General features: G+C 41.8%; 1 protein-coding gene across 5 annotated transcripts; it reads left to right on the top strand.

Annotated features, from left to right (window-relative positions):
* On the top strand, positions 1–26,830 carry CCDC77 (coiled-coil domain containing 77). Of its 5 annotated transcripts, none has more exons than XR_009048540.1 (12): positions 1–82; positions 2,563–2,615; positions 4,878–5,121; positions 7,512–7,654; positions 14,782–14,878; positions 15,751–15,823; positions 17,731–17,822; positions 18,892–19,040; positions 23,180–23,396; positions 24,658–24,783; positions 24,856–25,033; positions 25,918–26,055. XR_009048540.1 is itself a non-coding variant. In XM_057703680.1 (12 exons), the coding sequence occupies exons 2-12, from the start codon at positions 2,578–2,580 to the stop codon at positions 26,062–26,064; spliced, it is 1,479 nt and encodes a 492-aa protein (XP_057559663.1). In that variant the 5' UTR covers positions 1–82; positions 2,563–2,577; the 3' UTR covers positions 26,065–26,830. The 5 variants fall into 5 exon arrangements, 4 of the variants coding, with proteins under 4 accessions (XP_057559663.1, XP_057559665.1, XP_057559666.1 ...); XM_057703680.1 differs by having other exon boundaries at positions 24,881–25,033; positions 25,918–26,830; XM_057703682.1 differs by lacking the exon at positions 1–82 and adding an exon at positions 136–167 and having other exon boundaries at positions 24,881–25,033; positions 25,918–26,830.
* The last annotated feature ends 1,100 nt before the right edge of the window (positions 26,831–27,930 follow it).

Raw genomic sequence — 27,930 nt, forward strand, 5'->3', positions numbered from 1 at the left:
CGTGCGCGTTCCGTGGCGCCGCGATGTCCCGGGTTTGACTTGTATTTCGGTTGGGCTCTCGGCGTCCGCGGCTCTGGGCGGCGTGAGTAGAGTTCCGGGTTCCGGGAGGGGGTCAGGGAAAGGCGGGGTGGGGGGAAGTAACTGCGGGAGGAGTGCGAAGGGAAGAGGTGTGAGCCGAGGGCGGTGGGGACAGTTAGCATCTGCGGGGGGGTGGGGGGGGCGCTGTAGGGTGGGGGGCTGTGGTCACGGGGGGTCAAGACGGGGCGAGATAGAGAAAGGAGTACGGAATGTGGGCCCCTGGAATTCTCTCACCCCCTCCGTCGGTCTCAGCCTGACTTTCCTCACTTGTGAGGTTGAGGAGTAATAGAAATTACTTCACAGAGTTGTGGGATAAAGAAAATAATAAATGTCCAAGTGCTAAACAGACGTTGATTGTGAGCAGACAAGCTGTAAATATATATACCCAAACAAGGGGTATCGCAGGGATGGATAGAAGCTGGCTGAGACCCAGTGACTTGTCTATAAACAAGAGCATCGTTCTTTCGGGAGATAGAACAATATTCCCATCAGCAGGGAACATACACCATCGTGGGAGAAGTGGTAGCCACAAAGAACTCTACTGTGTTCACTTTTAGAGAATTACAAATGCTCTTGTTCTGCAGTTAGTTCGTTTTAGATGGAGAGGCCCGGGGAAGAGATGGAGGAGGTAGTATTTGAGTTTTCGTGTGCAGATGGGATTTCATTAAGTGAAGTTATGAGAGTGGAGGGAACTATGGCCCAGCTGGAGGAAGGCTCATGAACAAAGGCCTGGAGGCAGAGTTATCTGGAAATGCAGGGTACTTTAGGGGAGTGGAGGGAAATAAGACAGGAAAGGTAGGTTTGGTCCTTAAATTTAAAAAGCCGTGAGGTTTAGGCAGAGTTTGATTGAGTGCATTAGACTGTGAGGAGCCAGGGATGAATCTTACGACTTTTTAGAAGGTGGTCCAGGGAAGGGGTGGGGTGGTAGAACAGTTAAGTCATTGTAATAGGGTGGGTAAGAAGATGTGGCGATCCTGAATTAACATGGTCATTGTCAGAATATACAGGGTTTTCATATGGTTGGGTGAGAGGATCAAGGGAAGGAGTGATGATGAAATTAAAATGTCAAGTCCAGGTTGCTTGAAAGATGCTAAATTAGTAACTAAAATAGGTAAGAAGGAATATGTGTTGGATGACAAAGATGGTGTATTTGGTTTGGGAAGTGTTAGCTTTGGGGTGCTAAAAAATATGTGACTTGAAGTTGTTGTCTTTTTTTGTTTGTTTTTTAACTAAGGAGTTTTATTGGTTAATTTTGCCCACATCTCTGGGTTCATGACCCAGGAGTGAGCTGCTTCAGTCTAGGATTTTTTTTTAAGTTAAACATTTCCAACTCCAATGGGACATATAGATGAAAGTGTTACGGAATTGGAAATTCAAGTCAGGAGATGGAAAGGGATATCCTTTATTCATTGAACAAATACTTGTTAGCTACTCTTTGCCAGGCAGTGTTTTAGATGATAGAGGTGATCATAAAAGCAGTAGGCATAATGATGTCCCCGAAGAAATGGATAGAGGAAGTAGTAAAGAAAGTTGAAGACAGATTTTTTTTTTTTAATATTTATTTATTTGGCTGTGCTGGATCTTAGTTGTGGCATGCGGGATCTGGTTCCCCGACCAGGGATTGAACCTGGGCCCCTGCGTTGGGAGCTCATAGTCTTAACCATTGGACCACCAAGGAGGTCCCTGAAGACAGAACCTTTTGAATCAAGGGAGCAAAATTACTGAAAACAGTAATCATCTGCATTTATTGAATGCCTAAATGTTGTGGACATGTGCTTAGCCCTTTTATTAATTTAATCTTTACACCAACCTATGACCTAATGCTGTTAGTATCCCCATTTTCTAGTAAGTAACTGAAGCTTAGAAAAGTTAAGTAAGAACTTGCCTGAGGTCACACAGCTAATAGGGAACAGAACTTTGACTCAAACCTAAGTCTGTTTGATTTCAGAGCCCATACCCTCAACCACAAAGCAGTATTTTAAAAGGGAGGTTAACACTGTCAGGCACACAAATACAGGAGTGACTTGTTGAATGGAGGAGGATGGAAAGCAATAGACACAGTACACCAAATAAAGATAATATCAATGGCTTTGTATTTATCTTAAATTTAGCATAATGGGACCTCTACCTTAATTTCCACTTAATTTCTCTTGGTTGTTAGAAACTCTCTGCATCTCCTTCTATAATTTTAGCAAAAGGATTGTAAATTTGTTTTCATGTAAATTTGTTGCAGGCTTTTCTTTTGTGTGTTTGTCCATTGAAATATTAAATGCCATTCTGATTTTATTTGAAAATAATAATGAGGAAGAATGCCTTAATAGAATTTCAGGATTTGGAACTACTTTAAAGAATACTACATTCTAAAATGTCACATTCTGATGCTGTCAGAAGCACATCTGATGACGGTGGGAGGGGCCAGTTTGTACGTCCTATACTTTTTTTCTGTTCCTGACCCCTCTTTCTGAATTTTTGTGTATTTGACAGGTGGGAAAGGACAGCATGAACTTTACCCCGACGCAATCCCCTGTCTGCAGAAAGTAAGACATTTGCTTATTTTCTTGAGTTGTTGAAATAAAGAACCCAGGCTTCTGTCACCTTAGTGCACGTTGGCTTAGGAACTAGAAATGTTTTGGATTTGAACTATGTTAGACCTCATTTCTCTATTTTTTTTTTTAATATTTATTTATTTATTTATTGGCTGCATTGGGTCTTCATTGCTGCGTGCAGGCTTTCTCTAGTTGCGATGAGTGGGGGCTACTCTTCATTGCGGTGCGAGGGCTTCTCATTGCAGTGGCTTCTCTTGTTGCGGAGCATGGGCTGTAGGTATGCGGGCTTCACTAGTTGTGGCACACCAGCTTAGTTGTCCTGCGGCATGTGGGATCTTCCCGGACCAGGGCTCAAACCTGCGTCCCCTGCATTGGCAGGCAGATTCCTACCCACTCCGCCACCAGAGAAGTCCCTCTCTATTTTTATTACGTGAAATTTAGATTAAAAACTAGGACATAGCAAATGTGAATACAAGGATTCAGGCAGTTTGAGTGGGCCTAGTACGGTGCCAGTGGGCCCTGCATTGTAGAGGAAGCAACCAACAGATGAGCACAGGGTACTCGGACTCTGGCTCCCCGTCAGCCTGCATGACGCCGCATCCTCACCCTTGTCCACACTCTCATATGGAGAATCTCAGAAATTCCTCTTAGTTTATCTCTTAAGCTATTTCCCACAGTTATAAGGCAACACCTTTTCTTCACATGAAACTAAGTACAGTAATATTTCTTTCATGAGCTTTTAATGATTGAGAAAATATTTGTTCTTCATGCTAGCTGAAAGTGAATTTTAATATCTTTCCTATATGTGCTCACTTATTAAAAGTGCTACCTATAACCTTCATTGACTACAGCTCTGGGCTTCTGGTATAAAGTTTCTCTACTCTGCCATCTATTTTGTTGTAAATTGCGAGCAGTTAGCCAAAGTGGTTTAATTCCCACATGAGGCTTTCGCCACTTCTGCATTATTTGTTTTCTACCTTTCATTGTTTTCAGCTGAAGACTCTGTTTGCTAAAAGCAAACAGAAAAACTCTCAGCTCCAGCCTTTGATCAGCCTTTGACTTGGCTGGTCTTGGTCTGTGTAATTCAAGTCTCTGATGCTAGAGAGTAGGGTCTGATTGGTTGCGTGGTTACTGAGTAGGCTCTGTTTTCTAATCCTGAATCTTTATCATGCTCTTCCTTAATAATTTTTCCAGTTATATATCTATCCCTAAAAATAAACTGTTTCATTATGCAAGTTCTAATCTTAAATAAATGGTAATATCTTCAGTATATGCATATGCATACATTTTTCATTTAATATTGTTTGGCTGATTCATTCATGTTCATACTTGTATCTCTAATTCATAGTTTCTGTAACTTTGAGAATATTCCATTGTATGAATATACCATAGTTTATCCATTATCCTATCGAACAGACATTGGAAGCTTTACTGTTTGTTTTTGTTATCGCAAATAATGTTACTATGAACATTTTTGTGTATGTCACCGTGTATGTGCGGACAAGAGAAATTGCAGTTTTACTAGATGCTGCCAGTTAACTGTCGGTAGTTTCACCAGATTACATTCCATCAATAGCATATAAGTGTTCCTATTGCTGTATGTCTTATCAAATTTTCTGACTATCACTATCTGGTCTTACTTAATTGATACTCCTTTTTTGTTTTAGTTTGTTTTATTTATTTATTTATTTATTTATTTATTTATTTAGGCTGCGTTGGGTCTTTGTTGCTGCATGCAGGCTTTCTTTAGTTGCTGTGAGCAGGGGCTGCTCTTCGTTGAGGTGTGCGGGCATCTCAGTGCCGTGGCTTCTCTTGTTATGGAGTATGGGCTCTAGGCGCACAGTCATAGTAGTTGTGGTTCATAGGCTCTAGAACGTAGGCTCAATAGTTGTGGTGCATGGGCTTAGTTGCTCCGAGGAATGTGGGATCTTCCTGGCCTGGGAATGGAACCCATGTCCCCTGCATTGGCGGGTGGATTCTTAACTGAGCCATCAGGGAAGTCCACCTTTTTTATTTTTTAATGATCTTTTTTTACTCCCTAACTTGTATTTTGAATCCAGCTTTAAACCTTTAATACCTGGAAAGCAGTTCATAAGGTTATCCATGAACCCGTAACATCAAACTTTCAAGGTTTGTGAAACCTTGAATTATAAGCATTTTAAGGATATAAACCTTATTTTTAATATAAGAAATTGTAACATCTCATAAACATTCAGACAGTTTAATGAATGTGTCCTTTCTAATCTCACACAGGCTGACATCTGTCCCCAAGCATGAGGCTGCCAGTGGCTTCAGTGGCCCCACCAGGTGGAAGGGGGTGTCTTTCTCTGATTCTGTGCAGTCAACTCCCTTACCATCGGTGGAGGATCGTCTGGCCGTCCTTTGCCCTTCTCAGGAGCTTCTGGAATATTATCAGAAGAAGATGTCTGAGTGTGAGGCAGAAAACGAGGACCTGTTGAAGAAGCTAGAGCTGTACAGAGAAGCCTGCGAAGGGCAGGTGAGGAGGAGCCAGTGATATCATACGATATTTCTCTTTCTCTGTCTTACTTCACTCAGTGTGATAATCTCTAGGTCATTCCATGTTACTGCAAATGGCATTATTTCATTCTTTTTAATGGCTGAGTAATATTCCATTGTGTGTGTGTGTGTGTGTGTGTGTGTGTGTGTGTGTGTGTGTATCACATCTTTATCACATTCCTCTATCAACAGACATTTTTATTTTTATTTTATTTATTTTTTAATTTTTGGCTGCATTGGCTCTTCATTGCTGCGTGTGGGCTTTCTCTAGTTGTGGCGAGCAGAGGCTACTCTTTGTTTCCGTGCTTGGGCTTCTTACTGTGGTGGCTTCTCTTGGCGCAGAGCATGGGCTCTAGGTGTGTGGTCTTCAGTAGTTGCAGCATGTGGGCTCAGTAGTTGTGGCTCATGGGCTGTAGAGTACAGGCTCAGTAGTTGTGGTGCACGGGCTTAGTTGCTGTGCAGCATGTGGGATCTTCCTGGCCCAGGGTTCGAACCCATGTTCCCTACATTGTCAGGTGGATTCTTAACCACTGTGCTACCAGGGAAGTCCTCAGTGGACATTTAGGTTGCTTCCATGTCTTGGCTATTGTAAACAGTGCTGCAATGAACATTGGGGTGCATGTATCCTCTTGGGCCATGTTTTTTTCTGGATATAAGCCCAGGAGTGGGATTGCAGGATCATATGGTAGCTCCATTTTTTAGTTTTTTAAGGAACTTCCATACTGTTTAGCATAGTGACTGCAACAATTTACATTCCCACCAATAGTGTAGGAGGGTTCCCTTCTCTCCACACCCTCTCCGGCATTTACTGTTTGTGGATTTTTTTGTTGATAGTCATTTTGACTGGTGTGAGGTGATAACTCTGCTCCTGTCTTGATTCTGGAGTCATTTTTCCTTCCCAGTGTCTGTCTTGCTTCTCTGACCAGTTCTTAGTGTCCATTAACAGTTCTGCTTCCTTAGTCTTAAATGTCAAAGCTCTTCCCAGTTCCACCATAAATGATCTCATTATCTCTGTGTATTGTACTCCTGCGTATGGGACGATGATGTCCAGGTAACTAGTACTGACTCATTCTCCTCCTGAGCTCCAAGGTGGTGTGTCTGTATCTGAAGGAACCCCTTTTCCCTCCCCCTACCCATGTGTGTGCATAGACCACTGCCATTTCCCTCCCTCCACTCCTGCGTCTTAACTTTTCTTTATTCTGTGGCTTCGTGACTTGTGTCATTGCCTGCAGTTCTCCCCAGCCCTCCATTCAGTCATTTGCTAAGACCCATTGATTCTGCTTCCTGAATGTTGCTCAGTCCCTTCCAGCCACCTCATCACCATTGCTGCCACACTATTCAAACCCCTGTTTCATCTCACCTGAGCATCTTCCAGGGTTCCAGCCTCCAGCGTCACACTGCTCTCTCCACCTCTCACTTTCCACTCCAGTGATGCTGAGGTCCTTGTGGTCATCCAAATATTTCTGGCTCTTTGCTGGTTCTGTGTTTACCGCACTCTTTCACGAGAGCGCCGCCCTCTGCTTGTCTCTAACGGTCTTCCTTTCAGGCTTCAGCTTTCTGGTGGTGGAGTCTGATTTCCCCAACAGGCTCCAGAGATTCTTCTCCTTCCATACCTTTCCCCTCTACCATTTACCACGTGTGCTCCTCCATTCAATAATTCTTTCATTTTAATTGTTGGCATGTCTGTCTCCAGCTCTGTAGGCAGGAATCATACCTTTTCATCTTTCTTTGCCAGAATTTCATAACAATGCTTATTATATAGAAAACATTTAAAAAAAAGTGTGACTAGAGCAGGTGGATCATGTGGCATCCTGGGTTCTATTGTCTGTAAAAGGAAATATGAGAGCTCTGATGTCGAATGCAAAACGTCACGCTTGGACTTCCTAGGTGACTTAGTGGTTAAGAATCTGCCTGCCAATGCAGGGGACACGAGTTGGAGCCCTGTTCCACATGCCACAGAGCAATTAAGCCGGTGAGCCACAATATTGAGTCTGTGTGCCGCAACTATTGAAGCCTATGCACCTAGGGCCCGTGCTCCACAGCAAGAGAAGCCACTACAATGAGGAGCCTGCGCACCACAATGAAGAGTAGCCCCCGCTCGCAGCAACTGGAGAAAGCCCGTGTGCAGCAATGAAAACCCAACGCAGCCAATAAATAAATTAAATAAATAAATAAATTTATTAAAAAAAAAGTCACGCTTGCCTTATAGCTTTAAACTCATATATACACAGCCTGTCATTGTCATTTGGATCCTGTATTGCTGAAACCACCCACTTTGTAATATTGCTGCATGAAGTGACTCCACTACATCCAACTAGAGATACTCCTATGAAGCCCAGTATCTTTTCAACTACCTCTTTTTCCCCTCAGCATAAACTTGAATGGGATTTGCAGCAGAGGGAAGAAGAGATTGCTGAGCTGCAGAAAGCTTTAAGTGACATGCAGGTCTGCCTCTTCCAGGAGCGGGAGCACGTCTTACGCCTCTACTCGGAAAACGACCGACTGAGAATCAGGTACCAAGTGGGAGGAGGAAAGTGTTCGGGGTATATTTCTAAATCACACCAAGCAAGATACATTTCTCTTTGGTCCTTCTCTTAGGTTGTATTCCCAGGGAACAGGCTCTGAGATGGAGGTTTGCATGCACGATGATTAGTAGGAAGGCTCTTAGGAAGAACAGCTTTGAGCAGATTGGGGTTGAGGGAGAATTTGAACTGTGATAGAGAGTCCACCGAGGTCACAGAGGCCTTAGCCAACCCCACAGGGAGTGGTCAGGCATTGCATGGAGGCTGCCACCAAGGAGGGAGTATAAGCTCGGGAGAGGCAGCCCGCTTCAGCCAAAGGCAGTTCCTGGAGAAGGACTCAGCTCCCAGGTGATGGGCACCTTGGTCCTGAAGGCGGCATCCAAGTGTTCCATGGTATCCGCTACGGTGCACTTCTTTTTTTTTTTTTTAATTGTGGTAAAATGTACTTAAACTAAAATTTACCATTTTAATCATTTTTTTTCTATTTTAATTAATTTATTTTTGGCTGCATTGGGTCTTCGTTGCTGGGCTTTCTCTAGTTGCGGCGAGTGGGGGCTACTCTTCATTGCGATGTGTGGGCTCCTCACTGCAGTGGCTTCTCTTGTTGCAGAGAATGGGCTCTAGGCACGCGAACTTCAGTAGTTGTGGCACATGGGCTCAATAGTTGTGGTTTGTGGGCTCTAGAGCGCAGGCTCAATAGTTGTGGTGCACGGGCTTAGTTGCTCCACGGCATGTGGAATCTTCCTGGAGCAGGGCTCGAACTTCTGTCCCCTGCATTGGCAGGCGGATTCTTAACCACTGCGCCACCTAGGAAGTCCCGTTTTAATAATTTTTAAGTGTATAGTTCAGTATCATTAAGTACATTCCCATTATTGTGCCGCCATACCATTGTCCATCTCCAGAACGTTTTCATTATCCCATAGAGAGACTCTGTCCCCACTAAACACGAACTCTCCACCCCCTCCCCTAGCCCCTAGTAACTGCTGTTCTCTTTTCTGTCTCTATGTAGTTGACTATTCTAGGCCTCATATAATTGGAGTCATATGGTATTTGTCCTTTTATGTCTGGCTTATTTCCCTTAGCATAATGTTTTCAAGGTTCATCAATGTTGTACAACGTATGTATCAGAATTTCATTCCTTTTTAAGGCCGAATGATATTCCATGTACGTATATACAATATTTTGTTTATCCATTCAAGTGTTTATGGACATTTGAATTGTTTCGAGTTTCTGGCTATTGTAAATAACACTGCTCTGGACATTGGTGTACAAATACCTGTTCCAGTTCCTGCTTTCAATTCTTTTATATATCTACGCAAAAATGCAGTTGCTGGATCAAATGCTAATTCTAGGTTTAATTTTTTTGAGGAACCACCATGGTGTTTTCCACAGTAGCTGCACCATTTTACATTCCCACCAGCAGTGCACAAGGGTTCCAATTTTTTCTAAAGCACGCCAACACTGGTTTTCTATTTTTTTAGTAATAGCCATCTTTGTGGATGTGAAGTAGTACCTTGTTATTTTGATTCGCATTGCCCTAATGATTAGTGATGATATGACCATTTTTTCCAGTGCTTATTGGTCATTTGTGTATTTTCTTTAGAGAAATGTCTATTTCAGTCCTTTGCCCATTTTTTGTTTTATGTTTTCTTTTGTTTTATGTTTTTTATTTTTTTATTTTTTGGCCACGAGGCATGTGGGATCTTAGTTCCCTGACCAGGGATCGAACCCGCACTCCCTGCATTGGAAGGCAAAGTCTTAACCACTGGACCACCAGGGAAGTCCCCTTTGCCCATTTTTGAGTCAAGCTGTTTATTGCTGTTATTTAGTTTTAGGAATTCTCTATATATTCTGGATATTAATCCCTTGTCAGATAAGTGATTTACAAGTGTTCTCTGTCATTCTAAGGGTTGCCAGTTTACTCTTTTGATAGTGTTATTTGATGCACTGGAGTTTTTAATTTTCATATGGTCCAATTTGTATATTTTTCCTTTTATTGCTTCTGTTTTTGGTGTCATAGCCGAGAAATCATTGCCAAATCTAATATCACTATGTTTTCTTCTAAGAATTTTATAGTTTTAGCTCTTATATTTAGATCTTTGATCCATTTTGAGTTAATTTTGGGGTATGTATTAGGTGAGGGTCCAACCTCATTCTTTTACATGTGGCTGTCTAGTTTTCTCAGGACCATTTATTGAAGAGACTGTCTTTTCCCTATTGAAAGTTGGAAATCATTTGACCATCTATGCAGGACTTATTTCTGGACTCTTTGTTGTATTTTGTTGGTCTATTTGTCTGTCATTATGCCAGTACCACACTGTTCATGTGCGTGTGTGTGTTTTGTTTTGTTTTTTGGCTGTGCCCTGCGGCATGCAGGATCTTAGTTCCCCGACCAGGGATTGAATCCATGCCCCCTGCAGTGGAAGCTCAGAGTCCTAACCACTGGACCACCGCAGAATTCCCTTCTTCGTTGTTGTTGCTGTTTTCTTTTTGGAGTACTACACGGTTTTGATTGCTGTAGTTTTGTACTAAGTTTTGGAATCAAGAAGTGTGAGTCCTCCAGCTTTGTTCTTTTTCAAGATTGTTTTGACTATTTGGAGTCCCCTGAGGTTCCATATGAATTTTAGGGTTGGATTTTTCTATTTCTGTAAAAAAGTGTCGTTAGGATTTTTACAGGAATTGTACTGAATCTATAGATTGCTCTGGGTAATAGTGACATCTTAATGTTACGTCTTCCAGTCGATGGGACACAGACTGTCTTTCCATTTGTTTTATTTCTTCTTTAATTTCTTTCAGCAGTGTTTTCAGTATACAAGTCTTTCCCTTCCTTGGTTAATTCATGAGTATTTTATTCTTTTTGATGCTATTGTACATCAAATTCTTTTCTTAATTTCCTTTTCAGATTGTTCATTGCCAGAGTATAGCAATGCATGTTGAATTTGTGTTATAGTCCTTTGCTAAATTCACTTACTAGTTCTAACAGTTTTTTTATGTTTGTTTTTGTGGAACCCTTAGGTTTTTCTACACATAAGATCATGTCATCTGTGAACAAAGATAATTGCATTTCTTGCTTTCCAATTTGGGTGTCTTCTCTTTCTTTTTCTTGCCTATCTGCTCTGGCTAGAACTTCCAATACTTTGTTAAATAGAAGTTGCAAAATGGGCATCCTTGTCTTGTTCTTGGTGTTCGAAGAAAACTTTCAGTCTTTCACCATTGAGTGTGGTGTTAGCTGTGGGTTTTTCATATGTGGCTTTTATTGTGCAGAGGTTGTTTACTTCCATCCCTAATTTGCCGAATGTTTTTGTCATAAAAGGGTGTTGAATGTCGTCAGATGCATTTTCTCTATCAGATGATGATCATGTGTTTTCTTTCTTTTTTTTTTTTTCATGTGTTTTCTTTATTCTGTTAATGTGGTATGTTACTTTGATCGACTTTCATATGTTGAACCATACTTGCATTCCAGGAATGAATTCCACTTAATCATGGTGTCTAATCCTTTTAACATGCTGCTGAATATTAAAAGGTTTGCTAATATTTTGTTGAAGATTTTTATATCAGTGTTCATAAGGATTATCAGTCTGTAGTAGTTCAGTAATGTTTGTCTTGCTTTGGCCTCTTCTTGCTTTGGCCTCTTCTTCAGTTTTTGCAAAAGTTTGAGAATGATTGGTGTTAGTCCTTCTTTAAGTGTTCAGTTGAATTCACCACTGAAGCCATCAGGTCCAGGGTTTTTCCTTGTTGGAAGGTTTTTGATTACTGATTTAATCTCCTTAATAGTTTCAACCTTGACCTAATGCAGAAATTCCTTTCAACTCTGGGCCATACTGAAAGCTCACCTTCCATGTCACCTGATCTATGGGTCAGAGCAGTATTCCAATGTATGGAAAAGCTGTCTCCACAAACTGAGGAGTTTTTCCTACATTGTACTTCCTTCTTGGTGGTGGTACATGTGAGATGCAATAATTTGTCCTTTATTTTGAAGGAGTTGTCCTGGCATGCTAGATCGGACCCCTGAAACTTCACTGATGTGCTTTGTAGGGTTTACCTCCGACCTTTGGAGCTCATGTAAAGTTCTAACACACTTGCCACTTCTTGTCTATCCAGTCTGATTTAATATGATATCTCAGTAGTGAACTGATGTAATCTGTGGAATGGCCAGATCCAGGTCCCTTGGGACAAATTTGATAGAGAGCAGAAGCATTAATGAGGTCCTAGGAAAGCCTGTAAAAGTATACTGTTCTTGAATGAGAACTGCTCTGGTCCTTTTACAAGTGGAAAGGAATACATTTGCTTAATCAGTAGCCACATGCTCTGTACCTAAAACTGAGTTAATCTGCTCTAGTGAAAATACTGCTACATCTGGCACAGTCACCGGAATTGGACCTACTTGGTGGTAGTCCATTGTTATCTGTCTGGTTTTGCATGGGTCATACTTGTGAATTAATGGGGATTTGTTGGGGACCTCCACCCCTGCATCCTATAGGTCTTTATTTACCGTCATGGCTGGGATGGGGAGGGGCAGTTTCAGAGGCTTCCACTTGCTTAAACACAGAAACCAAGAAAACAGTTTGGAGGTTTTGCCAACTACCAATTATGTCCATTCCAATTATGCATTTGGAGATGGGGGAAATGACCATTGACTGGGTCTGGACCCATGTGGAACTGGACCTGGACCACGATTCTATTTATTCCATGGTTCCCATATGCCCTAGATAATGTTCATGTCACCAGGTGTCAGAGTCAACTCAGACTTTGTATCCAGCAATCCTTGAAATGTCTGGGTATTCCCTTTCCCACAGGGTACAATTACTTGAATAAATGGCCATAGGCCCTTGGAGGAAGGGCTGAGGGAATCATTACCATGTACGCTTGCTGTGGTATCACCAGGTCTTACCTCCTGGAAGATCCAGCTTCTCCTTTAGGTAATAGTCTCTGGGTCTTAAAACTGACTGAGGTGTGGAAAATGGGTCAGAGATTGTGAGTTTGTATACAATGCAGCTCCTAGCCTCCCCTCATCATTTTTTTTTTCCTCTTTTGGCCGCGCTGTGCAGCATTTGGGATCTTAGTTCCCTGACCAGGGATTGAACCCATGCCACCTGCAGTGGAAGCGTGAAGTCCTAACCACTGGACTGCAGGGACGTGCCCCCCTCCCCAGTCTTTAATTTTGTTTAATTGTTTAAGCTGTACCCTGTCGACCACTCATCTGTCTTGCTCCTAAGAACACTGTGTTCTATAACACATCATATCACAGGCTCTGAAATCTCGTTTTAAACTTTGCTTCCTTGGTCCATTTCTGGTATCAACTGTCTTGGGTTGGGTTCCCTGGAAAACAGACTCTGCCATGGAGATTTGCTTGCAAGAGGTTTGTTGCGGAGTGCTCTCAGGAATAAACCACCTATGAGGGAGTAAGGAAAGTCTGATTGGGCAGAAGTTGAACTGCAATTCAATTACAACAGGCCTCAGTCACTGCCATGGGGTGCCCTGAAGCTGGGATGGCCCCTCACAGATACCCTGAAATGAGGCAAGAGGATTGGGCTTTTGTACCCCCTTAATAGCCAGGCACTGGTTGCAGGCTCCCCTTGGGCATACAATTGGGTAAGGCAGTCCCCCTCTACTGAGGGCAGTTCTGGAGAGAGATTCAGCTATGAACGTCGCTGGCAGTTGGAGGAGTGAACTGATCAGTCCTGAAGAGCAGAATCTGAACAATGCACCCTAGCATCTGCCACAGTGCTCTTCTAGAACCAACTAGGAAATTATTTCCTGCCCAGTTCTGTTTGAATTCCTGAATATAAGTACCTGATGTTTTAAAAATTACAGCTAGGGTCTAGATAAATTCTATTTAATTTAATTTAGTTAGTTAATTTTTTTGGAGCCTATTGCAGATGCTGACTCCTCTCCATTGACTTTTTTAAAAATTGAAGTATAGTTGCTTTACAGTGTTTCAGGTGGGGACTTCCCCTGCAGTTGGTCCAGTGGTTAAGAATCTGCGATCCAGTGGTTAAAGAATCTGGGCTTCAACTGCGGAGGCCGTGGGTTTCATACCTGGTCGAGGGGACTAAGATCTTACATGCTCCACTGCACTGCCAAAAAATAAAAATAAAATAAAATTACAATGTTTCAGGTGTACAGAGATTCAGTTATACATATGTGTATTCTGTTATACATGTATATATATCTATTTTTCGGATTCTTTTCCCATATAGGTTATTACAGAATATTGAGTAGAGTTCCCTGTGCTGTATAGTAGGTCCTTGTTGGTTGTCTATTTTATATATAGTGGTGTGTATCTGTTAACCCCAAACTCCTAATTTATCCCTCCCTCCTTCCCCTTTGCTAACCATGAATTTGTTTTCTGTCTATGAGTCTATTTCTGTTTTGTAAATAAGTTCATTTGTATCAATTTTTTTAGATTGCACATATAAGTGATATTATATGATATTTGCCTCTTTCTGTCTGACTTACTTCACTTAGTATGATAATCTCTAGTTCCATCCATGTTGCCGCAAATGGTGTTATTTAATCCTTTTTTATGGCTGAGTAATATTCCATTGTATATAGGTACCACATCTTCTTTATCCATTCATCTGTTAATGGACACTTAGGTTGCTTCCATGTCTTGGCTATTGTGAATAGTGCTGCTGTGAACATTGGGATGCATGTGTCTTTTCGAATCAGATAGTTTTCATCTTTTCTGGATATCTGCAAAGGAGTGGGATTGCTGGATCATATGGTAATTCTGTTTTTAGTTTTTTAAGGAACCTCCATACTGATCTCCATAGTGGCTGCACCAATTTACATTCCCACCAACAGTGTAGGATGGTTAACCCTATTTAATTTTAATTTGAAGTTATTATTACTTTAAAAATAAATGATGGAGAAGCAATTGAAAGGGGGAAAAAAGACCAAAATAAAAAAAGAGGGACTTCCCTGGTGGTCCAGTGGTTAAGACTCCACGTTTCCACTGCAGGGAGCATGGGTTTGATCCCTTGTCGGGGAACTAAAGATCCTGCAGGGCAAGTGGCACAGGCAAAAAAAAAAAAAAAAGAGTCAATAAGGGCGATCCTTTAAACAAAACCTTACTTACTCTGGACATGTTTGCTTATTCTCTATGAGAATTGTAGGGAGCTGGAAGACAAGAAAAAGATTCAGAATCTCTTGGCTCTTGTGGGAACAGACACTGGAGAAGTGACCTATTTTTATAAGGAGCCTCCCAACAAGGTAAGTCATCCTTTGTATAGCAGGGCAGGCGTGGCTGGGGTCCATAATCAGAATAATTCTGGTACTTGCCAAAGAAGCTAGGAGGAGAATTAGCTACTGTAGTCTGATGTTTATTACCTAAGTTTTCAAAGCATTTTCTATAATTACAAAGAGGTTTGTGATTTTTTTTCTTTTTTTTCCAAAACCTTGGAAGTAGCATTATTTACCCTGTTTCACCATTTGGAAACCTAAAGCTCAGAGATGTTTTGGATGAGATTAGAGAGAACAGCAGGAGCAGACTTAATGTGGGAGCAAATTTCAGTGCTAGTTTCTTTTTAAATCTTTATTTATACTGATTACAAAAATATGCATGGACTTTGTTAAAAACAACACACTGATTTCAGGAATCTGGTATAGAAGTGGCAGTCTCCCCAGAGATAAAGCTCTTTTTCCATTCGTATAGAAGTATTTATGTATGTCTTTGAGATTTCCATTTTTTCACTTCTATAAACAGTTCTTCAGTGAGCATTTTCATACATATCTGTGTATGCATACTTCTGTGCTTCTGTTACTTTCCTGAAGGACCTTGTCAGAGACTGCCTTTTTTTTTTTCGATGAGGGGCAGATATTGCTAAATAACCCTGAAGTTTTATTTTTTCATTTATATCACCAACCCTCGTTTTATCCAGTTTATATTCAAAACATGGGATTTTATCCAGTTTGTTACTTTGTCCACTTTGTCCTCTCATATGCATGACATCTTCATATAATTGTATCAATATTGACCAATTTAATTTATGAATAGTGTTTAATCTGCAGAACTAAAGCTAAAAAGTGAAATATTGCATTTATAGGATGGCTATTTCTGTACCTTTTTTTTTTTCATTCTTCAGGTCAGCATTCTCCAAAAGACTATCCAGGCAGTAGAAGTATGTGAAAAGAATGAATCTTCGGCTTTCAGAACAGGTACCAACCATATTATTATAAATTCTCATTGATGCAGAATTAAAAAGCACAGTGCAAATAATTAGAAACTTTTTCTTACTATACAATGATAATGAATGTTCGTAACGATGCCTCTGGTGGTCTAAGATCTTACTGAGTTGCTTTTTTTTTAATCTTTCCGTGATGTTTTAATGAATTAGAATAAAAAATATAGGGACTTCCCTGGTGGTGCAGTGGTTAAGAATCTGCCTGCCAATGCAGGGGACACAGGTTCCATCCCTGGGCCCGGAAGATCCCACATGCCGCGGAGCAGCTAAGGTGCGCCACAACTACTGAAGCCAACGTTGCCTAGAGCCCGTGCTCTGCAGCAAAAGAAACCACCACAGAGAGAAGCCTATACACTGCAATGAAGAGTAGCTCCTGCTCACCGCAGTTAGAGAAAAAAAGCCCGCATGCAGCAACGAAGACCCAACCCAACCAAAAATTTTAAAAATTAAATTATATTTTTAAAAAAGATAACTATAGAAAGATGCGTATGTAATTCACACGCTTACAGTGATAAGTCATAAAGCAGATTTGGGCAGCTTCCAGCGCTGCAGGCTGCTCATTAGCCTCTCCAGCCTCTGCCTCCTGCGCTGCTCTCCCTTTTTTTAATGGAAACCCCAATTTTCTTTCTTTTTTGTGTTTTTTTTTAGTTGAGATAAAATTGATATATAACATTAGTTTCACGTGTACAACATAGTAATTTGATATTTGTATATATTATGAAACGTTCACCACAATAAGTGTAGCTAACATGCATCACTGTGCACATGGTTACAGGTATTTTTTTCTTGTGATGAGAGCTTTTAAGAGCTACTCTCTTACAAAGGAAATGAAAACTTTAATTTGAAAAGGTATGTGCATCTCAATGTTCACAGCAGTATTATTTATAATAGCCAAGGTATGGAAGCAATGCAAGTGTTCATCAGCAGATGAGTGGATAAAGATGTGGTGTGTGTGTATACACACACACACACACACACACACACACAATGGAATACTACTCAGCCATAAAAAAGAATGAAATCTTGCCATTTTCAGCGGCGTGGATGGATTTAGAGGGCATTATGCTAAGTGAAATAAGCCAGACAGAGAAAGACAATTACCATACAATATCACTTATTTATATGTGGAATCTAAAAAATAAAGCAAACTAGTGAGTATAACAAAACAGAAACCAACTCACAGATATAGAGAACAAACTAGGGTTACCAGTGGGGGGGGGGGACGGGGGGGAGGAGACAGGGGTAGGGGATTAACAGGTGCAAACTACTATGTATAAAACAGATAAGCAAGAAGGATAGAGTGTACCGCACAGGGAATATGCCAATACTTTATAATAACTGTAAATGGAGTATAATCTATAAAAATTTTGAATCACTGTTGTACACCTGAAACTAATATTGTAAAGTAACTGTACCTCAATTAAAAAAAAGAAAAAATGAATAAGCTTCTTGAATCATCTAAAGAATTAAATTATGTTTAGTGCAATTTTAGTGTTGCTTATTTTTAAAATCATCTTGTCTATTGAAAATTGGGTTGTACATCATAACTAAAATGTTTAGATTTAGTTTTTTTATTCTTTACCTTGTCTGATTAAATAAGATTTTGCAAAGAAAATAGACACAACTCCAAAGGAAAATTTAGTAGTTTATTCTTCAGAAAGATGAATATTATTATCCAGATGACATCCTAGCAGAGTTCCCTTAAGAGATTCCTATTTGAACAGTTTAGCACTATCGTTATTGTATGTTGTCCTTTTTCTTCCTTTCCTTCTCTTACAGATAAAGGAAACCAAAATCCTCTGCAAAGGTAATGTTGATGCTTGAATAGCAGAAAGAAACGCTTAAATAAAGATCTTCACAGACTTTTGTTTTCTATTTTAGATTCTAAAGGCAGCAGGAGAAAATCAGCAATGAAACAGAAAGAGGAGCGTGCCGAGCCACAGCAGAGAGACGTGCAGACCCTTGTCCTCCAGGTACAGGCCACGCCCGTTTCCATCCACCAGCCTGGCTCGGGTACCTCATTCACATGTGTTGAGTGCCTCCTTGCACAGGTGTTCCATCTGGGCATGACATGGTTGGAAAGTTGAGGTTGCTCCGGACTTCCAAGAATTCCATTCTACAATCGTTATTCTGTGTTCCACCAGTCTGCAAGTGCTGTTCTGAACCTGCAGTTCCTTCAGCTCCTAGGTCAAGCCCCCCCAACAAAGCCATCACGGCCAGCACTCCCTCTGCAGTTAGCCCTGGGACACACAGAGCTGCAGTTGTCTGTCCCAATACGTGGACCTTTGGGGATATGTCCATTTGTCTGGTGCATGTGTTCTAAAGTCTGGGAAAGTAATGAGTCACCCTCTTACCAACCAAGGTTTTTCATTTAGTTGCACTTAAGTTCCTGTCCTTATCAGGGGGCGTATTGATTGAAATGACAGTTTCTACCTTTGGCTGGTATCTCCATTTGGCGTCATGACAGCCAGACTCGGAGAAGGAAATTACGTTATACTCATTTTGCTCTACTTTTTAAATTTAAAAATGAAGAAACGAGTCGTTCTCTGTGCAACTAAGAAGTCTTAAAAGAGAGACAGTCCTAAAAGTCCAGAAAGGGAGACAGTGAGAGTCCCAGGTAGGGGAGACTGGCTTTTCAAGCTTTCCTGGTGTGATGTAGGTGTTTTGCTTGATGTGGGTGGAATCTGCTCTTGTGTAGTCTAAGCCCACTTATAAGACAGTAAAGTGGAATCCAGTTGAGATTTTTCTCCAGTTTGTTGTGCTGCTGTGCTTTTGGTTTTGTTTTGTTTTGTTTTGTTTTTTTTGGCACACGGGCTTCGTTGCTCCGCGGCATGTGGGATCTTCCCAGAGCTGGGATCGAACCCGTGACCTCTGCATTGGCAGGCGGATTCTTAACCACTGCGCCACCTAGGGAGCCCCTTTTGGTTTTTTTGTTTGTGGAGTTTTTGTTTTAAGTTTTTCTGGAGAAAGGCTCACTTTTAGAGGTGAGAGTTGAGTGGGAGCAGGGTGGGAGTGGATGCCTCACCCCTCTGGCCCATCCAGGTAGAAGCGCTGCAGGCCCAGCTGGAGGAGCAGACCAAGCTCTCACGGGACCAGGTGGCAGGGCTCATGGAGGAGAGGCGGATCCGCATCGAGGAAGTGCAAGTTCATCAGCAGCGAAATCAGGACAGAATCACAGAGCTCACCAGAAAGTGAGTGTTCAAGAAGGCCGCACTCAGCAGATTTCAGATGTTTCCCGAGTGGTTTAGAAGGTGGCAGTCCTCTCCGTTAGCAGCACAGGGTCCTGGAGCTGAAGGAAATGTCTCGTCAGACCCCCCACCTCTCTCCAAGCTCCCGGGTGCACTGATGCTGTTGCTTTTCTTGAAGGGCTGGGGGGACTCCACACGCTCTCTACAACCCACTGGAGGGTTTCAGCTTGATCTTGTTGTCAAGAAATGTCCTTTTCTCCACTGATGTGTTATCTGACTCAGTATAACAGTCCTTTTCTTTTGTTTGATTTGACACACCTGCACAAAAAAATGGAAACTATCTATACTTCTGTTTTTGCCCCAGACCTGCCTGCGTCCCTGTTTCTGCGTCTGCTTTCATCCCCCATTTTACTAAACATGCCCTGTCTGAGGTCATCACTGATTTCTTAATTTCTGTGTCCAGTTACCTCTTCACAGCCCCCATTGTAACGAGTGTCTTCCTGCTTGTCTGGCACCTCTGATCACCCCTCTTTGAAACTAGTCTCCCTTGGTTCCTGCAGTACCTATTGTTCTTGGTTCTCGTGTCTAACCCTCCTCAGCCTTCTGTCCGCTTCCAGTGGCCAGAGCTGGGCTGTAAAGACATCTTCAGTTGAATATGTTTGAAAACCTTAAATTTACCACGACTGAAACTCAACTTTCTCTTTCCCAATAAGCACACCCTCCCCCATCTCAAACCCACTACCTCATTCTTTTCGCATTTAGTTTAATGCTGTTACATCCACCTACGAGGGTGAGTTAAAAATTATCCGCACTCTGGCTGTAGAATTTATTTTAATTAACTTGTAGAAAAGACAAATACATTGTTTTTTGACATAATCTCCTTGCTTTTCAATACTCTTTGTCCATCTGTCAATAAGCTTTCATATTCCCTCATTAAAAAGTGTTTTAGGCTGAGGTGCGGGCCACAAACGCATTGCTATCTTTACCTCTTCAGCAGAAGTGAATCATTGTCCTCGTAGAGCTGCTTTCAGGGGACCAAACGGGTGAAAGTCCGATGGAGCAAGATCAGGACTATAGGGAAGATGCTTTAACACCTCAAAACGAAGTTTTTGCAGAGTGTCAACAGTGTGGGCAGAAGTGTGCGGACGTGCATTGTCACGCAAGATCACAACGCCCTTGGACAGCAGTCCTCTGCATTTAATCCAAAGTTTTAGGCTTCAGCACAAACTTTTCAAAACCTAAGTCTGTCGTGGATTATTTCATAGGCAGAGCCATGGCTGATTTGCAAATGATTTGCCACATAATCCACTGTCACTTGTCTATTCGACAGAATCATTTCAAGTGTACGCTCAATGTTGTCATCAGCCATGGACATGGATGAACATCTGGCTCTTTTTTTTTTTTTTTTTTTTTTTTTTACAAATTATTTATTTATTGACTGTGTTGGGTCTTCATTGCTGCACTCGGGCTTTCTCTAGTTGTGGCGAGTTGGGGCTACTCTTCACTGTAGTGCTTTTCATTGCAGTGGCTTCTCTTGTTGCAGAGCATGGGCTCTAGGTGTGCAGGCTTCAGTAGTTGTGGTGAGTGGGCTCAGTAGTTGTGGCTTGAGGGCTCTAGAGCACAGGCTCAGTAGTTTTGGCGCACGGGCTTAGTTGCTCTGCAGCATGTGGAATCTTCCCGGCCCAGGGATCGAACCCGTGTCACCTGCATTGGCAGGCGGATTCTTAACCATGGCACCACCAGGGAAGCCCCAGGGCATCCATTTTTGCTCGCACCGCAGTTACAAATGAACTGATGTAACACGTTCACACCTGCACAGCAGTGACTGGGAAGACAGTAGCCTTGAATGGGAAGTGCTGATAAGACAGTGCGGCCAACAGAAGTTTTAATATAACTGGAGTGCGGATAAGTTTTGACTCACCCTCATAGTTTCCCAAGCTTGGAACCTCAGGATGATCTTCAGCTCCCTGCTTTCCTGTTCCCTAATTCCAAACCTGTCGGGTGTGAGCCTGGGAAGCCTCTCCAGTCCATTCTCTGCCCTCTCGTTCTTACCACGTTGGCTGAGGCTGTGTTCTTGTTCAAATTGTGGCAGTAACTAACTGTGCTTCCTGGCACCAGTCCCTGTGCGCTCAGCAGCTTCCTCACTGCATGTATCTTCTGATGGAGTCCTGCTGCCTCGGCCCTTAGGACCCTCATCCCTCAGTCTCTGCTCCTCTGGGGCTGTAGTTCACCTCATTCTGCAGCCAGACTGATGACACTATGGTTCATGGAGCACTTGCGGTGTAGCAGCCCCTCACTATGTATTGTCACCCCTTCTCTGATGCCTTCTGCAGGCAGAAGTACACTTCTCCCCCATTTCCTGTGATGATCAGCGTGACTGTGTGATGGGCCTGCTCACCTTCTATTGTAATGGTGTCTTTATTTCCCAGGGTTGTACTGTAGCCTGTGTCCTGCCCTGTGTGCAGAACAGGCACATAGTAAATAATTCTTGGACACTTGGCAATCTTTATCTTACCTTCTCTTTTCTGCATTAAACATCCACAGTTAAAAACATTTTTTCACGTTGCATTCTTCATCCTATTGTTTTTTTATTGTCTTCTCAAACCTTTTTTACTGTGTCTTCCTCCATTTTAAAGCGTGGTCGCTAAAATTGGACATGATACTCAAGTTGAGCTCTCTGACCAGTGCAGGTAGAAGATGCCTCCCGGCCCTCGGCAGGCTCTGCTTCTTTTAACATAGTGTTATGTTTGCATTTGGCTAGTGCTTTTCCTTTTTTTTTTTTTGGTATTTTGTGCTTAAGCATAGCATCTCCACTTTTCATTTTAATTGTTTTTTAGGGAACAGTATTTTTAAATTGTCACAGTAAATTGTAATTTTATATCTGTCTTCCAGATTATTAATAACCTTCCTAGTTTAGCGTCATCTGCGTATCTGAGCACGTGATCAGCTCCTTCCGTTAGATCATCATCCTGAGGGTATCGAATGGCATGAAATCCAAGGCCGCTAATGGTGCCCTTTAGGTGTCCCTTTCAAACCATTTGTACGTTAACAAGATCATGCTTTCCCAGTTTGTAACTGAGACCATAACATAAGATAGAAGAAAATAACTTGTTGAAAGCAAGAGCAGTCCTTGTGGTGACTGAATCAATCTCTCCCTCGTTACACAGACACGTATATATATGTATGTGTGTATGTATATTCCTCTGGTGATAGTTATTCTTCTGGCATTATCATTTTCCCCTTATCTCTGTTCTCTATTACTCATGAAAAGAACTAAGTGGATCTGACAGTATCTGTTCAGTGGAAAACCGCGGTGGTTGCCTCACGATATTTTAATACCCTTTGCAAGCAGTTTGATCATTTGACACAGTATTTTTCTAGCTGTTAATATTAAACTAATGAGTTGCTAACTCTTAGCGACATTTTGTCTTGAAGATAGAAACATCATTTGCCTTTTCCTAAATCTCAGTCAGCAAGAATCTCTTTAGTGCCTCTGTGTGTCCAGTAGTTGGTACTGTCCTTGATGATCTGATGGTATCAGGGCAAAAATAAATGATAAATAGGGTTAAGCAGGTGTCAAATTACAGCACAGGGGCGTAGACTGAAAGTGATGTGGAGTTTCAGAGAATGGAGAGACCATGTGAACTGAAGTTGCTGAGGTGCCTCCATAGAGGAAGTTGATCTTGAAAATAAGGCCGGGATTTGATGTTGGGCAGGTTGCACGTGGAGCACAGCACAGACAAAAGCCAAGCTGTTTTGACATTTTAGAACTCTTGTTAACCTTCATTCAGAACACCATGATTTAGTTTTTTATTGTAAAGTCTGGTGCCTGGGAAAAGTCATACTTAGGCTGTGTGTAAATATTGCTGTAGCCCTTCTAATTATATAACCTGAAATTAGCACTCAGGCAAATATCTGGAAAGACCAGTCTATGAATCTGTAGATACACTGTACTTTGTCCAATAAAATATGTAAGATTGCCAGTGATCAGATGAAGCATGTTTTTAAAATTGCTAACAATATTTTATGGAATTTATATGTTGCACCGTTTTTAAAGGACCGCTATCTTCACTTTGTTTGGAATAACTGTGTCACGTGCTGTAGGAGCATCTTCATGTCCATATTTGCACTTTCTTTCCTAGTCTCCATCACACCCAGGAACTGCTCTACGAAAGCACCAAAGACTTTTTGCAACTCAGATTTGAAAACCAAAATAAGGAGAAGTCCTGGATGCTTGAAAAAGATCATTTGATGTCAAAGATTAAGCAATACAGGGTGCAGTGTAAGAAGAAAGAAGATAAAATTGGAAAAGTTTGGCCAGTTCATGAGAGTCATTACAACCAAAATGAGTATATTAAGGTCGTTTCCTCTGTCTTACAGAAATTGCTCCCCACCCAACCCTACCCCCACCCCCCCCCCCACCCCCCATCCCCAGAATTGTTGAAAGAACTCAGAGAATTTCAAAGAACCTGATAATTGTCCATTCAGTCCAGGAAGCTGTTTTAGCAGCAACCTCAAGAAATAGGTTTCAGGGAGTAGCTCATCATTATAGTGTTTGCAGATTTAGAAAATTAAAGTATTGATTGATCAAGAGATTCATTCAACAAATACTTGTTGCAGTCCTACTATGGGCTAGGCCCCCGGGCTATGGCAGTAAACAGGCTAGACAAGGTCTGCTCTCATGGCATTTACATTCTACTGGGTGAGAAAGAACAGAAACATTAACAAATAACCAAGAAAATGATGGGTTATAAAAAAGTGGTACTGGGAGTTCCCTGGTGACCTAGTGGTTAGGATTCTGGGCTCTCACTGCCATGGCCTGGGTTCAGTCCCTGGTTGAGGAACTGAGATCACACAAGCTGCGCCGTGCAGCCAAAAAAATAAAAAATTAAATTATTAAAAAAGTGGTACTAAGGAGTAAAAGGGTCCTATGAAGATTATATGTTGTTGGAAGTATACTTTTGTAGAAAAGCACATCATCTTAAGTCTGGTGTTTTGCTGAGACCTGAAAAATGGGACTAAGCTTGCCAGACAAAGCTCAGAGAAGAGCATCAGGCAGAGGAAAGAGCAGGTGTAAGGGAGGATATCGCTGTGGTCAAGGAGGAATGACATGGAGGTCGGAGGGTGGGCAGCCATTCCGCGGGGCCTTCACGTTCCTGCTGAGAATATGTAGCTCTAAGCTTTGTGTTTTTGGAGGATTGTGTGTAAGGAAGTGACCTCTGATTTTGTTTTTTTCAAGATCATTCCGGCTGCTCAGTGGAACTGGTATTTTAAGTGTTGTTGATATTTCTTCCTTTTTAAAGAAGAACCTCAGAAATATGTCCCAAAACATACGTGGTAGTGTCTTACTTGGTACAATTCTGAACTCCATTTTCTGACTTTTCCCAGAGCCAAAAATATTTGTTTTATTTTAAAGAATTTCTACTCTGTACACTTTAGGAAAAATTTAGGAGAATCCTCTAGCAATAGGTTTTCAGATGTTCTCCAGAGTTCCTTGCTATCTTGTTCCTTATTTTCTACTTGTAGAAATCCTTTCTTTCCTTTCTTTACCTAAGTGCTATTTGAGTTGCCTGAATTCTAGAACAGAGTATTAATTTTTTTTTTCCCTTTTGACCTGCAGTCCCTAAAGGATAAGATAGTACAAGAGAAAAAGCTGTCTAGCATGTACCAAGAGCAGTGCATTTCTCTAGAGGAAGAACTTGCCCGAATTCGTGAGGAGGAGGGAGTGAGGAGAGAGATCTTTAAGGTATGAAGTTCTCTGCACTCTTGGTGGGGTAGGCGGTGCAGCGGGCTTGGAGATGCTCCCTCAGCCCCACAGTGCCCTCCTGTGTGCCTGTGTTTAGGATCGCACCAGCAAGATGGGGAGGCGTCTGCAGCTCATGACAAAACGCTACGAGGCCTTGGAGAACCGGCGTGTCTTGGAAGTAGAAGGCTTTAAGACAGATATTAAGGTTCTCCGGCAAAAACTGAAAGACTTGGAGCAGATGCTCTATAAGGTAATTGATCCTGAATTACCAAGAAGGAGAAAAGAGGTACAAGTAAGCAGACCAGTGGCATGAGGGCCCCTCAGAGGAAAGCTGGGCTACATCACCATCCTTTCAGCCTCACTAAAATCACTTTAAACAGTACATGTCAGAGGGATGACAAAATAAAGTAATTGAATGATGGCATCAACATATTTCCATCTAAGCTGAACTCAACAGAAACGTTTATCCCTCCCGATTCAAGAAGTAGATTAAAAGAACCGTGTCTATGGGGAGTTCTCTGGCGGTCCAGTAGTTAGGACTCGGCACTTTCGCTGCCGGGGCCCAGGTTCAATCCCTGGTCAGGGAACTAAGATTCACAAGCCATGTGGTGCCGCCAAAAGCAAAAAAAAAAAAAAAGAACTGCGTCTGTTTTACAAATGGGGAAAGTGAGTAATCAAGTTAAAAAGTAATTTTTCCTTGTTAGACATGGCTTTGTGTAGAATCCGAGTTGCCCTCAGTGCCTTCTGAGAGGGATTGTAACCTGTCATCCACACACCCTGAATGACCACTGTGTGCCAAACAGGTTAATGACAGGAAAGAGGAGGTGCTTTCTTTCATTCTTTGGCAAGTTTACTAATAATGGTTGTATTGATCTCTTTTTTGACTCATTGATTGACCTCTGTCTCAAGGTTTCTTGACTACTGTGTGGGAGGGCAAAGAGTCTCATTGCCTTTTCTGCCTTAATTCAACTCCACATCTTCCTTCTTTTAGCTACTCACTAAACTAAGAATTGAAGCTGTCTTATGTACTAAAAGTCTCATGAAAAGGAGCCATCAGAGCCTTGTCTTTATGACTCATTTTTCTCCTCTGGTATCTGCTGTAATCATTTCTTCTCCTTCTTTTCAAATCTCTAGGCAACACTTAACAGCCGGGCAAACCAGGATCTTGCCATCTTGTGTGAGGTTCGTGACAGCAATAGACGGGCACATAAGATACAGGGAGAACTGAGGAACCTCAAGTCCAAAGTGTTTGGCCTGGAGAATGAACTCAGACTCTGCTGATGTTTACTCTTTAGGAATGACACACGTCTGGAGTAGGTCTGCTTCCTGAAACGTGAGGAAAAGGTCAGAAACTGTAGGCACAGAGTTGTCGAGAGTAGTGGTAGCCATTGTTATAAAGACAGAGTGAAGAGTCGGCCTTTTTTGTGTCCTAAGCTTTAGGATTTTTGCTGTCCTGTTAACCTTTTCTGGATTTTTTTGTTTTTTTGTGGGGTTTTTGGTTTTTTTGTTTGTTTGTTTGTTTTTAATTTGTTTTTGGGGTTTTTTGGTCTGAATTATAACCTGAATTACTTAGAGACTTTCCCACATTATTTTCTCCAATTTGTGATGAGAGGGATTTTTTGTTTTTGTTTTCTTAAGAAGACAGTGACAAAAAAAAAAGTATTTTTGATGTGAGCTTGGCTGAGTGTTAGTGGGAGGAACACTTTTCCCCAGGAGATAAAGATGCCCACTGAGGTCGCCTATCTCCTGGGCAGAGGGCAAAGGCTGCAAATCACAGCCCGTCCAATGTGAATAGGCCACAGTTCTGTCAGCCCTGAGCTGTAGGGCCTGGATTCCTTTCTGGACACTCAATCTCAGGAAGTTTCACCAGAGGGCACCAGAGGCCCTACTCTTAAGCAAAATGTTCATCTAGGAAAATAAAGGTGCCACTTCAGTAAGAGTGAGTGAAACTTAAATGATCTTTGTATGAAAAATTCAGTATTTTACCCATACTATGTTTTTTTAAGATAATGTATGTTTTAAATTAACTATTTCTCAATAAAGTATGTAATTGAAAGTATTCTGTTTGAGTTTTCTATAATTTCTTGTTAAAGCCACATTTATACTTTGCTGATGACTCAGTTTACTTACCTGTTCCATGGTTTCTACAGTGCTTTACAAGTATTGATGTTTTCCTAAGTGCATCCCTTGAAATCGTCTCGTTTTGGAGGTAGCAATGATAGTACAAGATGATTGAACTGAAACCGTATCCATTTTTTCCATCTCTGTCCTTTTTTCGGCAAATAGCTGTGCACTTGGGGCAAAGTAATTGTGAATGTACCTGGACAGCCTCTGGGAATTCAGTTGGTCTTTGCTTAGCATAGTGTCATTCTAATTTACCCACAACAAAGGAAAGAACTCAGGGTTTCAGGTTTGTGTTAAGGAAAAGTGGTGATTGAACTGTCAGTAGGAGATACTGCCCTTTTTTTTCCCCAAGGCCTGTGATAGGGACTTCCTAGGTGGTGCGGTGGTTGGGAGTCCACCTGCCAGTGTAGGGCACACGGGTTCGAGCCCTGCTCCAGGAAGATCCCACATGCCATGGAGCAATTAAGCCCGGGTGGCACAGCTGCTGAAGCCCGTGCACCTAGAGCCTGTGCTCCACAACAAGAGAAGCCACTGCGACAAGGAGCCTGCACACCACAATGAAGAGTAGCCCCCCTTCGCTGCAACTAGAGAAAGCCCCTGTGCCGCAACAGACCCAACGCAGCCAATAATAAATAAATAAGTAAATGTATTTAAAAAAAAAAAAGCCTGTGATAGCAGATTAGCTGCCTTGCACTAATAAACAAATTCCCAGAGGGACCAGTCCTGGGCTTTAGAGGTATGTACGTCAGTGGGTGGTGCTTCCTTTTGTCCTAACACTTTAGTCCTTGGCTACTCCTGACTGCTGCCGTTTTGATACTGGGCAAAACAAAAAGACTTATGAAATCACAAAATTTCAAAATAAGAAAGAATCTTAGAGATTTTATTTTATATGCAACTCAGGCCTACCGCCATTGACTTCAGCCATGAGTCAGTAATGTTTCTAACACCATGGCCTCAATTCCAATGACGTTCATCTTCATATTAACCACACACTAGTGTAGCTGCTCTCTAAACCTCATTCAT

The sequence above is a fragment of the Hippopotamus amphibius genome, chromosome 12, assembly GCF_030028045.1.
Source record: "Hippopotamus amphibius kiboko isolate mHipAmp2 chromosome 12, mHipAmp2.hap2, whole genome shotgun sequence".
In the NCBI taxonomy this organism is placed as follows: domain Eukaryota; kingdom Metazoa; phylum Chordata; class Mammalia; order Artiodactyla; family Hippopotamidae; genus Hippopotamus; species Hippopotamus amphibius.

What these genes read in the sequence shown, in the direction of transcription:
- CCDC77 (XM_057703680.1), top strand. Translation starts at nt 2,578, where the DNA reads ATGAACTTTACCCCGACGCAATCCCCTGTCTGCAGAAA. An exon ending in AACGACCGACTGAGAATCAG is followed by an intron (nt 7,655 to 14,781) that starts GTACCAAGTGGG and finishes TGAGAATTGTAG; the next exon opens with GGAGCTGGAAGACAAGAAAA. An exon ending in TGCAGACCCTTGTCCTCCAG is followed by an intron (nt 17,823 to 18,891) that starts GTACAGGCCACG and finishes TGGCCCATCCAG; the next exon opens with GTAGAAGCGCTGCAGGCCCA.